This window comes from Equus przewalskii, chromosome 2 (assembly GCF_037783145.1).
Source record: "Equus przewalskii isolate Varuska chromosome 2, EquPr2, whole genome shotgun sequence".
Classification (NCBI taxonomy): Eukaryota; Metazoa; Chordata; class Mammalia; order Perissodactyla; family Equidae; genus Equus; species Equus przewalskii.
In genome coordinates this window covers 53,339,755-53,353,244 of record NC_091832.1, presented here as the reverse complement: position 1 = coordinate 53,353,244, position 13,490 = coordinate 53,339,755, and the positions used below count along the sequence as shown (strand labels likewise).

At 36.9% G+C, this 13,490-nt stretch overlaps 1 protein-coding gene across 6 annotated transcripts in view; it reads right to left on the bottom strand.

Moving 5' to 3' along the window:
• The window catches only part of ADAM28 (ADAM metallopeptidase domain 28), a 73,057-nt gene that overhangs the window by 41,276 nt on the left and 18,291 nt on the right, over positions 1 to 13,490 (bottom strand). For all 6 annotated transcript variants that reach the window (XR_011536461.1, XR_011536464.1, XR_011536481.1 and 3 more), the window contains 4 exons: positions 12,443 to 12,514; positions 11,449 to 11,520; positions 6,757 to 6,926; positions 4,117 to 4,201 (listed from right to left, as the gene is read on the bottom strand). Coding sequence is in view for 3 of the 6 variants with exons in the window: in XM_070606937.1 (XP_070463038.1) it covers positions 4,117 to 4,201; positions 6,757 to 6,926; positions 11,449 to 11,520; positions 12,443 to 12,514 (399 nt within the window). In the remaining 3 variants the exon portion in view is untranslated. The remainder of the gene's footprint in view (positions 1 to 4,116; positions 4,202 to 6,756; positions 6,927 to 11,448; positions 11,521 to 12,442; positions 12,515 to 13,490) is intronic.

Genomic DNA, 13,490 nt, shown 5'->3' with positions numbered 1-13,490 from the left:
TTTCTGTCTACAATGGTATGAAACTAGAAATAAACCACAAGCAGAAAGCTAGAAAAGTCACAAACATGTGCAGACTAAACAACATGCTACTGAAAAACTATTAGCAGAATGAAAAAAATCTAAGGAGAAATAGAAAACTACCTACAGACAAATGAAAATGAAAACACAACATATGAAAACTTACAGGATGCAGCAAAAGCAGTATTAAGAGGAAAGTATATAGCAATACATGCTTACCTCAGAAAGCAAAAAATCTAAAATGAACAATACAACACTATACCTAAAAGAACTAGAAAAAGAAGACCAAGTGAAGCCCAAAGTCAATAAAAGGAAAGAAATAATAAAAATCAGAGTGGAAATAAATGAAATAGAGATTAAAAGAGAATAGAAAGGATCAATGAAACTAAGAGCTGGTTCTTTGAAAAGGTAAACAAAATTGACAAATCTTTAGCTAGACTAAATAAGAAAAAAAAGAAAGCTCAAATAAAATCAGAAATGAAGGAGGAGAAATTACAAAAGATACTGCAGAAATATGAAGGATTGTAAGAGAATGTTATGGAAAGCTATATGCCAACAAACTGGATAACCTAGAAGAAATCAATAAATTCTTAGAATTATACAACCTCCCAAAACTGAATCAAGAAGAAATAGAGACTCTGAATAGACCATTCACAAGTAACAAGATTAGAACAGTAATCAAAAAGACTCCCAAAAACAAAAGTCCAGGAGCAGACGGCTTCTCTGGTAAGTTCTGCCAAATATTCAAGTATTTAATACCTATCCTTCTCAAACTCTTCCAAACGCTGAAGAGGACAGAATGCTTCCCAACTCGTTTTACAAGGCTGGCATCAGCCTAATACCAAAACCGGAAAAGGGCAACACAAAGAAGGAAAATTACTACATTGCTGATGAATATAGATGCAAAAGTCTTCAAGAAAATATTAGCAAATTGAATACAACAATACATTAAAAGGATCATACATCACAATCAAGTGGGATTTATTCCAGGGATGCAGGGATGATTCAACATCTGCAAATCAATCAATGTGATACACTACATTAACAAAATGAAGAATAAAAATCACAGGATCATCTCAGTAGATGCAGAGAAAGCTTTTGACAAGATTCAACACTGATTTATGATAAAAACTCTGAATGAAACGGATATAGAATAAAAGTATCTATATATAATAAAGGCTATATATGACAAATCCACAGCCAAAATCATACTCAATGGTGAAAAATTGCAAGCTATCCCTCTAAGAATGGGAACAAGACTAGGATGCCCCCTCTCACCACTCTTATTCAACATAGTATTGGAAGTCATAAGCAGAGCAATCATGTAAGAAAAAGAAATAAAAGGGATCCAAACTGGAAAGGAAGAAGTGAAACTGTCACTATTTGTGGATGACATAATTCCATACATAGAAAATCCTAAAGAATCCACCAAAAAACTATTAGAAATAATTAATGAATGCATAAAAGTTGCAGGGTACAACATCAACATTCAAAAATCAGTTGCATTTCTATACACTAACAGCAAGCAAGCAGAAAGAGAAATCTAGAATACAATCCCATTTACAATAGCAACAAAAAGAATAAAATATCTAGGAATAAATTTAATTCAGTGTACAGGTACATTGTACCTGAAAACTATAAGACATTTTTTTCTCTTTTTCTTTTTGAGGAAGATTAGCCCTGAGCTAACATCCATGCCCATCTTCCTGTATTTTATATGTGGGACGCCTGCCACAGCACGGCTTGATGAGCGGTGCTACATCCACACCTGGGATCTGAACGGGCGCACCCTGGGCTGCCAAAGTGGAACGTGCGAACTTAACTGCTGTGCCACCGGGCTGGCCCCAAATTATAAGACATTTTTTGAAAGAAATTAAAGAAGATGTAAAGAAATGGAAAGATATTTCATGCTCTTGGATTGGAAGAATAAACATAGTTACAATGTCCATATTATTTAAAGCAGTCTACAAATTCAGTGCCATTCCAATCAGAATTTCAGCAACAGTTTTCACAGAAATAAAACAAAGTATCCTAAAATTTGTATGGAACCACAAAAGACCCCAAATACCAAAGGAATCCTGAGAAAAAAAAGAACAAAGCTGGAAGTATCACACTCCCTGATTTCAAAATATACTCAAAAGCTATTGTAACTAAAACAGCATGGTACTGACAGAAAAACAGACACAAAGATCAATGGAACAGATTGGAGATCCAGGAAATAAACCTACACATTTGTGGACAGCTAATTTTCAACAAAGGAGCCAAGAATATACAATGGAGACAGGAAAACTCTTCAGTAGACAGCGCTGGGAAAACTGGACAGCTATGTGCAAAAAAATGAAAGTAGACCATTATCTTACATCATACACAAAAATTAAAATGTATTAAAGAGTTCAATGTAAGACCTGAAATCATAAAAATCCTAGAAGAAAACAAAGACAGTGGGCTCTTAGGAGTATCTTTCTGAATACCATGTCTCCTTAGGCAAGAGAAACAAAAGAAAAAATAAGCAAATGGGACTACATCAGACTAAAAAACTTCTGCATGGCAAAGGAAACAAAACAAAAAGACGACCCACCTGGGAGAAAATTTTTGCAAATCATATATCTGATAAGAGGTTAATGTACAGAATACATAAAGAACTCATATAACTCAACAACAAAGAAACAAACAACCCAATCAAAAAATGGGCAGAGGGTATGAACAGACATTTTTCCAAAGAAGATACACAAATGGCCAACAGGCACACAAAAAAGATGTTCAGCATCACTAATTATTAGGGAAATGTACATCAAAACTACAGTGAGATATCACCTCACATCTGTTAGCATGGCTATTATTAAAAAGACAAGAAATAACAAGTGTTAGAGAGAATGTGGAGAAAAGGAAACCCTCATATACTGCTGGTGTGAATGTAAACTGGTGCAGCCACCCTGGAAAACAGTATGGAGATTTCTTAAAAAATTAAAAGTAGAACTATCATAGGATCCAGCTATTCTGCTTCTGCGTGTTTATCCAAAGGACATGAAAACACTAATTCAAAAAGATATATGCATCCCTATGTTCATTGCAGCATTATTCACAATAGCCAAGACTTGGAAACACCCTATGTGCCCATCAATGGATAAATGGATAAAAAAGCTGTGGAATACAATGGAATACTACTCAGCGATAAATAAAGATGAAATCGTGCAATTGGCGACAACATGGACGGAACTTGAGGACGAACCTTACTATGCTAAGCAAAATAAGTCAGACAGAGAAAGACAATTACCATATGACTTCACTCATTTGTGGAAGATAAACAAACAAACACATAGATTCAGAGAACAGACTGGTGGTTACCAAAGGGGAAGGGGGCAGGGGGAGGGCAAAGGGAGTAAAAGGGCACATGTGTATGGTGACAAAACTAGACTTTCGTTGGTGAACATGATACAGTCTACAGAAGTCGAAACATAATGACGTACACCTGAAATTTATATAATGTTATAAACCATTGTGACCTCAATAAAATTGTTTTTAAAAGGTAGTCATCTTCAAACCAAGGAGAGAGTCCTCAGGAGAATCTAAACCTACAGACACTTTGATCTTGGGTTTCCAGCCTCCAGAACTGTGAGAAAATAAATTTCTTTTGTTTCAACTACACAGCCTGTGGTATTTTGTTATGGCTGCCCTAGCAAACACACACACACACATAACAGAATTCGACTGAAATATCAATAATAGAAATTATTGCAATACACTCACACATCATTTTATGTGGCCAAGTTTACCCTGACATGTGCCCTAATAACAAAATCTGAAAAACGCCTTATAGGAAAAACAACTGCAGGCTAATAATCCTCGTGAATACAGATGCAAAAATCCTCAAGACATGCTAGCATGGTGAATCTAGCAATCTATGAAAAAGGTAATACATTATGACCATGCTGGGTTTCTACTGGATATACAAGACTGATTCAACATTTGAAATTCAGTCAATGTTATTACCATGCCGACAGACTAAAGGAGAAAAACTACATGATCTTCTCAACAGATAGGGAAAAAACAGCATTTGACAGACGAACTATAGAACGAATTGTTTATCTTCAAACAAACCTGAACAATGCCAACAGAATGATATGGAGAGCACATTGTAGACATGAAAGCAAGGCCCACAGTTGTTCCAGAAAGTTCTGTTGCCCTGCAAGAAAGAAATAAATTGACATAACAACTATGATTCTAACCTACATCTTCTATAGACAATTCACCCAGAATCTAAATGATTAACAGAGAAACTCACAGTGTGAATCATCACTCTTAAAGATTTTCTTCAATTTTTGAATTTGCATAAAGCCATTGTTTTTTTATACAGTGATTGTCATATCACCTAAATCTGAGCACCTGGATGTAATCACTTGTAATATTTTATCTCTCATTCGTAGTTATTATACTTTTTATTGTGGAATTCATTCCTTGTCAGACAATAAAGGGGAATGATTTTGTCCTAATAAATATTTTTGTCATATATATACTTATTTTGATATTAGTATTGTCACATAGGCTTTGTTTTAATTAATATTTTCCTCATATATTTTTATATCCATTTACTTTTGTTTTCCCTTAGCACGGCTTTAGTTATTGTAGTATCTGGAGTTTGGGCCCATTCTGAGAGTATGTGTGTTATTAAGGCATTTATATTATTGAAGGAGTTGTCCTACTTGAAAAGGGATTCGACCCACTTGCATTTATGTACATAGATGATATGTTTGGTCTTTAGCAATTTTAATTTCCTTTTTTGAGTTCTGTTTCATTTTGTCATTCTTTCAATTTGTAATGATTCCATGTACTTTCTTTATTATTCTTCTGCTATCTGTTCAATATCCTGGCCCTGGTTTGTCTCTAGAAATTTGCAAAGTAGGCATCATTTTTAAAACTTCCTTAGTAGATGCTTTGACATAAAAAGTTGAACCTATCTTTTTCCCACTTATCATCATCAAGAATGGAGAGTGTTGATTTTGTCGTGCAAAATCAGGAAATTAAAGAACTTCCTTCTACTTTCCATTTCCTGTGGAGTTTTCAGATACCTGTTATCTTGAAATGACATTTTGCATCATATGTGATATTTTAAAAATGTATGGCATTTATATTCTCCTTTAAACATGCATTGTAAAATTATACCCAAGTCTACATTTGCGTGGGTTCAATACTGAATACTAGCTCATTTATAAAGAATACAATCTCCCCCCTCCCCGTGGAGCTGTCTTTTTTGGTTCCTTTTCTTAGCAGAGAGAGAATATTTGGACTCAAAGTTTCCTACCTTGGTGTGTCTATGTATAGGGATCTTTTGTCCATGTTTGTCAGGTAAATGGTAAGACTTTCAGTTTACAAGTGAAAGCACAATTATTTCCTTCCATCAGATCTTTTTAGTGCTTGTACCCGTTTATTCTGATCTGTTCAGGAACTCTACTCTTGATATTGGATTGCAATTTTTTATCTATACATCTGTCATCTTGTCTATGATTGTTATGCCTCTACCCTCTTACTTCACAATATGGGAATACACTGCAATTTGCTCATGGCTCTGGAGCCAGTTTGGTAAGAGTTGAATTCCCTTACTTCTTACTAGCTTTGAGACCTTGGAAAATCACTAAATCTCTCCAAAAAATGAGCTCTGTTCTGTGGTGGGCCCTTGAGTCTGGAACTCACCTTTCCAAATTAAGGAACCTTGGCTGCTACTGTTCAAAGATAACCTCCAACGAGCCTTGCGATATTCACATCCTGTGTAGTGCCTTCCCTTGAATCTGGATAGATCTATGACTTGCTCTTGAGCAACAGAATATATCAGAAGTGACACTGTGATTTTGGAGGTTGGGTCATAACAAGCCTTGAAGCTTTCTCCTGAGCTTTTTAGAATGCTTTTCTGGGGAAAGCTAGTCATCTTGTAAGATGTCCAAAACCCTGAGACTGCCATGTTGGAGGAAGTCCATGTTAGCTGCATGAAAAGCTGTATATACAGAGAGATGACCAACCAGACCCTCTGCTCTAGTCAAACCAGGCAAGGCACCAGACATATAAGTGAAGGAGACTTATTTTAAGCCAGTAAGTTGTTGGCTGATGTGTTCTGCAGTAATGGACAACCAGCACCGAGTATTAATTAATTCTGGCAGGACGTAGTCCACTTATTGAGTGAAACTCAAGTAGCTGCTTCCTTCCATCTGATTCCAGCTGCAAACTATCTGGCAGAATTCTCCTGATTCCTTTGGGGTATATGCTCAGCAGTCTTGTGGAATGTACAGTGCTTAGATTTATTTCCCACGGTTTTTTCTTTTTAATTAGTCATGTCAGCAGCGTGGTAGAGGTATGAGATTAGAATATAGTAATCCATTTTCCTTCCATCCTTGAGTTTTGTCCTGACTAGCCCTTAAAGCTAATTAGTTCTTTTAAAATATTGAATCTAAATTCCTCTTGCCATTATCTAAACCTGTCTTTCCTTCCTGTATACTCAATCAAAACAGACAAACTTCTTATGCATCACTGCTAATTATTAGCTTCTCTTTAAAAAAAAAGAAAAACTTGAATCAAAAGTAAGAGCATATTCAACATAAGATCCAAATGAGTACTTTTTAAACTTTTAACTCCCTATGTATAAACCACTTCCTCTTACCCTATACCCCAAAATACCACTTGTTTTGCCAAGACTGAAAAGTTTCTATGTTAAAAACCACTCAACATACAAAGGAGAAAATCTGTACATACGTGATTAACTGAGCAACATCATGATGCTTTCTCCTTGGGAGGACACTCCCCCTCCAGTTAGAAAAATTTTCCAAGGTAGAGCTTGCATTTGGGGTTATCTTTATCTTATCCTCATCATTCCAGATTTCTATCCCAACTAAGGCCACGTGAGTATTGAGCTTTCTATAAAGCTGCCCAAAGAGAATAAATGGCAAAGTGACAATTCATAATGGTGATATTATCTTTTATCATTTTCAGATACTTTAGATTTTCACACTTATTTATAATAGCACTGTAAAAACCTTCTTTCCAAACATACTTGTGAAATGGAAGTTACCATCCCTATTTGCATAGGCTAGCATCTTCATTCTTAGGCAAGGCAGACAGCCTCAGATATTTCAGGTCTGTGAACTCCTTTTTTTGGAGCAAAGATCCTATTGAAACAAACTTTTTCTGCTCGCAAGCTCAAGAAATCTAATTTTCTGTTAGTAGTTCATTACTACAACTTTACTTCAAGTGTATTTACTCAATGCTTTGTAGCATTCTCAGAGTCATAATATTTCAGAATTAACCAGGTTGACTCAGTGCTGGTTTGGACACTAGGAAAGGAACATGCTACACGAACAAGTTCTGCACCTGGAAGTCACAATAAACTAAGTGTTCCTCTAATTCTAAAACCTGGACTGAACCAAATAATCTACAGTGCACACAAGATCACCTTTAGAAATAACGTGTTAAGTTTATGAGACAATACACTTCCTTTAAAGATAAAAGGTTAAGTTGCTACTATAGTTTATAAAACTGCACAGTATTGGTCAAAGAGTACACATTTCCAGCTATAAGATGAATAAGTTCTGGGACCTAATGTACAGCATGGTGATTATAATTAATAACACTGTATTATATACTTGAAAATTGCTAAGAGAGTAGATCTTAAGTGTTCTCACCACAAAAGAGAAATGGTAATTATGTGACAGGTCGAAAGTGTTAGTTAACCTATGGTGGTAACCATTTTGCAATATATAAGTGTATCAAATCGACACATTGAACACTGTAAACTTATACAATGTTATATGCTAATTATATCCCAATAAACCTGGGGAAAAAACTGTACAGTGACAGGCTTTCTCATGGGGCAACTGTCTATTGAGAAACCTGAAGAAATTTTTTTGTTGAAAGTAGTTTGGAAAATAATAAAAGCATTGAGGAATGCAGTTATGATCAAAAGAGAAGTAAAATCTAACCAGACTAAAATCCTCCCCTTGATAATTCCCTCAGCTTCCTTACTGCTTTCTTGCTTTATTTTACTCACCTGACAAAACTCCAATCCTGATAATACTAACTGCCCCACTCTGTCTCTCCTGCACCACTCCCTGGAAGACGGACGGGGAAAGAACACCATGCTGAGGGCTTGCACTTTGAAGCCGTGATTGCTAACCTCAAGTGGTCTTCACAACTCTCCAGCACACCTGCTGCATTTCCAAAATCCATTCACCCTCATAGCCTTCTGCACATTTTTTTCACACTCACTTTTCTTTTTTAGAAATTCTGACACTTTCATTTAAATTCTCACTTTGAGCAGTTGTCCCTCCTACCAAATTCACCAGGAATATAGAGGCAATAAGAAGAGAACTTCCATGAGCTCCCACCACCAGCCTACCCAATGGGCTACACCTGTTCAAACCCTGAGCTCCCCTTCATTACTATACGAATGAATGGTCTGTGGGCTGAAGGCCAACTTCTCCACTTACGCCCTAGACCTCCCATTTCTCCCCAGATCAAGGAGAGTATTCCAGCAATTCTTCCATATTCTTTGCATTGTCAATGCTTACCCTTCTATGGAATTGTTCTCATCAGAATAAAAAGGATGACCCACTATGGTGAGTGATGAATTTCTGTTTATGACCCTTCCCCCTCCAATTATGCCCCATTTCCCTGCTCCCATTTATAGAAACACGTCTGGAAGGAATTTTCTGAATTAGCCGTCTCCAACTCCACTTCTCTCATTTTCTCTTGGACTCACTCTAATCATGCTTTCACTCCTACACTCCACAGAAACTGGCTTCATCCACATGTTCAACAACTTCTGCCTTGTTAAATCCAATGGCCAATTCCCAGGGCTCAAAAGCATTTAACATCATTGATCATTCTTTCCCTTGATAGATTTTTGTTTCAAGTAGCTTCTAGAACAAGAGTCTCTCCTGGTTTTCTTCCTCCCTCACTGTCTACTCCTTCTTGGTCTCTTTGTCAGTTTCTCCTCCAGTCTGACCTCTCCTCAAAGAAGTACTTCAAGGATCTGTTCTTGGATCTCTTCTCTGCTTATCTACACCCACTCCCATTGTGATCGTACGCCAGGGTTGCCAAACTTTTCTGTAAATATCCAGATAGAAAATATTTTAGGGTTTGAAGCCCTGTGGTCTTGGTTGCAACTACTCACTACCTCTGGCATTGTGGCAGGAAAGCAGTCATAGGCAATGTGTAAACAAATGGTAGGGCCTGTGCTTCAATAAAACTTTATTGTACAGAAAGGCAGCAAGCCAGAGTTGGCCCACAGGCTACAGTTTGCTGAGTCATGTCTTCTGCCATCTATATGTACTGAAGACCTAGATTAATAGACCTTGCTCCTGAACTCCAATCTTGTATATCCAGCATTTCTACCTGGGAATCTTTATATAAAAAGATATGTCAAAGTTAATATATCAAAACAGGAGATTCTGAACTTTCCTCTGAGTCACCATCCCCCATCATTGTTCACCATTCTTCTTCTTCTTTTTTCTTTTTGGTAAGGAAGATTGGCCCTGAGGTAACATCCATTGCCAGTCCTCCTCTTTTTGCTTGAGGAAGATTGTCACTGGGCTAATGTCTGTGCCCATCTTTATTTTGTATGTGGGACGCCACCTCAGCATGACTTGATGAGCGGTGTGCAGGTCTGTGCCTGGGATCCGAACCTGTGAACCCTGGGCAGCAGAAGCAGAGTGCACAAACTTAACCACTATGCCACCAGGCCAGCCCCTACTCCCCGTTCTTGAAGTTGCTCAGGTCGAAACTCTTGATGTTACCCTACTCTTCTCGTTTTCTTATACTTTTCTTCTCCCACTCACCTCGTAAACTGTTGACTCTCTCCAAAGATCAGCTATTCTCAATAGATGTACTATCACTGCTTTTCCAAGCCATCACCATTTCTTGCCCTGATTTATGGTGCAATTTCCCTATCTCATCTTGTTTCTGCCCGTGCTTTCCTCCAGTTTATTTTCAACATAATGGCCAAGATAATCTCTTAAGAATACACATTTGAACACGTCACCCCTCAGTTCAGGTTCTCCATTGTCTTCCTCACTCATGAAGAATAACAAAGTCCTAACGCAGGCCCACGAGGGCCTTCAGGTTCCAGCCACTGCTCCCTGTGAGATGTCATCTCCTCCCATCCTTGCCCTGACTTCCTACATTCCAGGTACAATAGTCTCCTCAGTGTTCCTCAAACATGACAGTCTAGGTTCTGCCCTCAGGTCCTTTGCTCTGCCTTCATACCCTCCCCTAGAGTCAGACACTTCTTTCCCTTCCTTCAAGTCTCTGCTCAAATGTCATCCTGTTGGAGAGGTCTTCCCTATTTATCATAGCATCCAAGATGAACCTCTCTCTCTCTGTTTTAAAACTTTTTTACCCTGCTTTATTTTTCTTTATAGCATTTATCACCATCTTACATATTTATTTGATTTGCTTATATTTGGCTCTCTGAATAAGAACGTAAACTCCTCGAAGGAAAGGATAACTTCTTGAAGTAAGAAATATTTCCCAGTTTGATTTCCCTCTTCATTTCTGCAATCTAGAAAAGCACTTGGCACGAAGTAGATGCTCAATAAATATGGCCAGTTCTTGGGATTCCTGAAGAGGAGTGGTGTGATCTTTGTGATGAGAAGACAAGCTATGACCTTGGTCATGGAATCCACCCTCATTTTCTTTCTATCCTGTAGGATTTGCAGGACACCACAAAGTGACTCACCCATTTCAGCTAAGTATCCTAACTATGTACCAAGACACTAACAATTACGATTTAATTAGGAGGAATAAAGAAATCATTTTTAGAAAAGATTTTGGAAATTAGATGATAAAATCATGTTCAAAGAATAAATCCAACAGTTGTACCATCAAAATGGACTTTGAAATCTGACAGACCTAAGTTTAAATCTTATCTTCACCATTTGATAACTTTGTGATCTTAAGCAAGTTAACTCACTTCTCAGAATCTAATTCCTTAACTACAAATTAGGCTTACTAATATCTTAGGGCTGTTTTGAAGATGAAATGAGATAATGTATATGAAAGATGTTATTGTGCCAGAACTTAGCTTATTTTGTGTGAGGATTTTGTTCTTTTTTTTTTTCAGTTTTCTTCCTCGATTGGCTTTCCACTGGTATTTTCTTTTTCGGTATTTCCTTACTGGACTTTAGGAAAACAAAAACCATTCAAACAAAACCACTTTTTATATCTTCACAGACCTGAAAACAGTGTGGCAAGTAAGTGAGAAAAGTCTTTATCATGTAATGTTAATATTCAATTAAATGGCAAAAGCCGTGGTCACCTTTCAAGAACCGGTCAGCAACACTAGTCTCAGGAGCACTGACCCCCCTTCCCTGCTTCGTGAGCATTCATAGAAACACCCAAGGACACCCCATAGCAAGTGCTTAAAACTACATTTAACAAAATGTCTCATACCATGTTGATGTAGTTGGCCATCTCAAACACCCTCTTCCTTATTTCCTCTGGATCTTGATTGTACTTTTTAAACTAAAAAACAACCGAGACAAAATATGAGCATTACCAGAAATGAGTATAACTGGAAGGTAAAAAAGGTAACCTCAGTTTATATTGTGTATCAGTGGTTATAATTAAGAATCGGTTATAAAAGTTAACACTTAAAAGTTAGAAAAAAATTGCTTCCTTATTTCTTTAGCTGAATTAAAGCAACGTGGGAGTAGAGACAAGGTTTTGTCCCCTGAAGTACTTGCTCTATGTAAAGCCCTAAGGAGTCATTCCACATGTATTTTCAGTTAAATACCATGGTTTCCTAAGCCGTACAGAATCAATGCAAGGAGTAGCTTATTCATTAAAAAAATATATGAACAATAAGTGAACTTAGTATAATAAGGGAGGCCATAGCTTTAGGGCCTGAACTAATTAATTTACTCATATTATCAAAGTGCAAAAGTTTTCCTTTTGAGATTATATATACGGACCTCAGGCTTGGAACACCCAATATATAAAAATGCATTCTTATAAAAGAAGATAAACAATGAACATTACCAAAAAGAGTTGCCTTTTTCAGAAGATTCCATTCATTAGATTTTTTTATTTACCACTTCCCAATGATCATAAGTTCTAATTTTCCAATGATTTAACTACTTAATAGAAGAAAAATGACAAAGGAATTTAGTTGTAAACTAGATTTAGAGCTCTTAAGACAATAAGAAAGGAGTGTTATAGTGCCAAAAATTTTGTTTGTGCATATCATATCAGGTGCACATTCCTGGAAAGGAGAAATCATCTCAGTCTAATTATATGTCAGATTTCCTAGGTTCAGAAAAACTTGTTTAAAAAAATTTCTCGTATTCATGATTTTTCAAAACTGAACCATATTTTTAATATCTTACATAATTAATGAATTTAGGTAGAAGGGATTTTAAAAGACACATTTGTCTGATATAATTACCTCACCATTATCCACGACCAAATAATATTCTATATATTTCTTACGTTCCCAAGCCTTCTGGTCTTTCAATTTCTGTAACAAATATAAAAAGCAAAATTACTAAGACAGCATCTTTCTCTGCAAGAGGCATCCTTCATGTGAAACTTGTGATTTTATAAGAGATTGGTTGATATCTGGAAATAAAAGAAAACAATATTACCATTTTAACTCCGACTAATCAGCCAGGATTATCTGTAGACAAGATTCAGAATGTTAGAGCTGGAGGAGTCATCTGTAATATTCTAGTGTGACTACTTCAAATTACTGAAGAGTTTAAATAATTGCACAACTAATTAACAGAAATGCTGCAACTAAAACTGAAGTCTTCACATTTCTGGAGCAGTGCCCTTTCCTCACTAGCCTGCCATGAAACAGAGAAACTCCCTTCAGCTCTGTTCCAGTGTTTTTTAAGTAACCTTTTGTTCCTATCCCAGCGAATATCCCCCTTTACAAATGGCACAACAACCAGAGCCACCGTGGCACCTTGTCTGCTCTCTTCTCCTCAGGCAGAGCTGGATCTCTTTCCCACATTCCAAGCTTCCTATTTTCTGTTCCTTTGTTTCCAAACAAAATCAAAAACACTTCACATTTCATCGTGGATTGGCCCATTGAAAAATAGCAGACACATTATTTGTACTAAATAATAAGCCACCAGAGTTTATGATGTTGTATTTTTGGAAGTGCTTGTCTTTTGACAGGTGAATAAGCTTCCACTAACAGGAGCAAATTACTGAAGGTGGACTTTCAGATGTCATCTAATGAGATGTGTAATTACCTCTCACCCTCCACAAGAGCAACACCTTTACTAGCACTTAATCTATACCAGCAGTGCTCTGGGTACCTGGGTACAGCAGTAAAATAGACATGATCCATGTGCTTAAGGAGCTCACGAGAGACAACCAAACATAGATACATCAGGCGGTAATTAGTGCTATGCAGAGGGTTAAATGGAGAGGTGTGATATTGAGTGACAAGGTAGTTATTTCAGAATAGATGGTTAGGGAAAGTG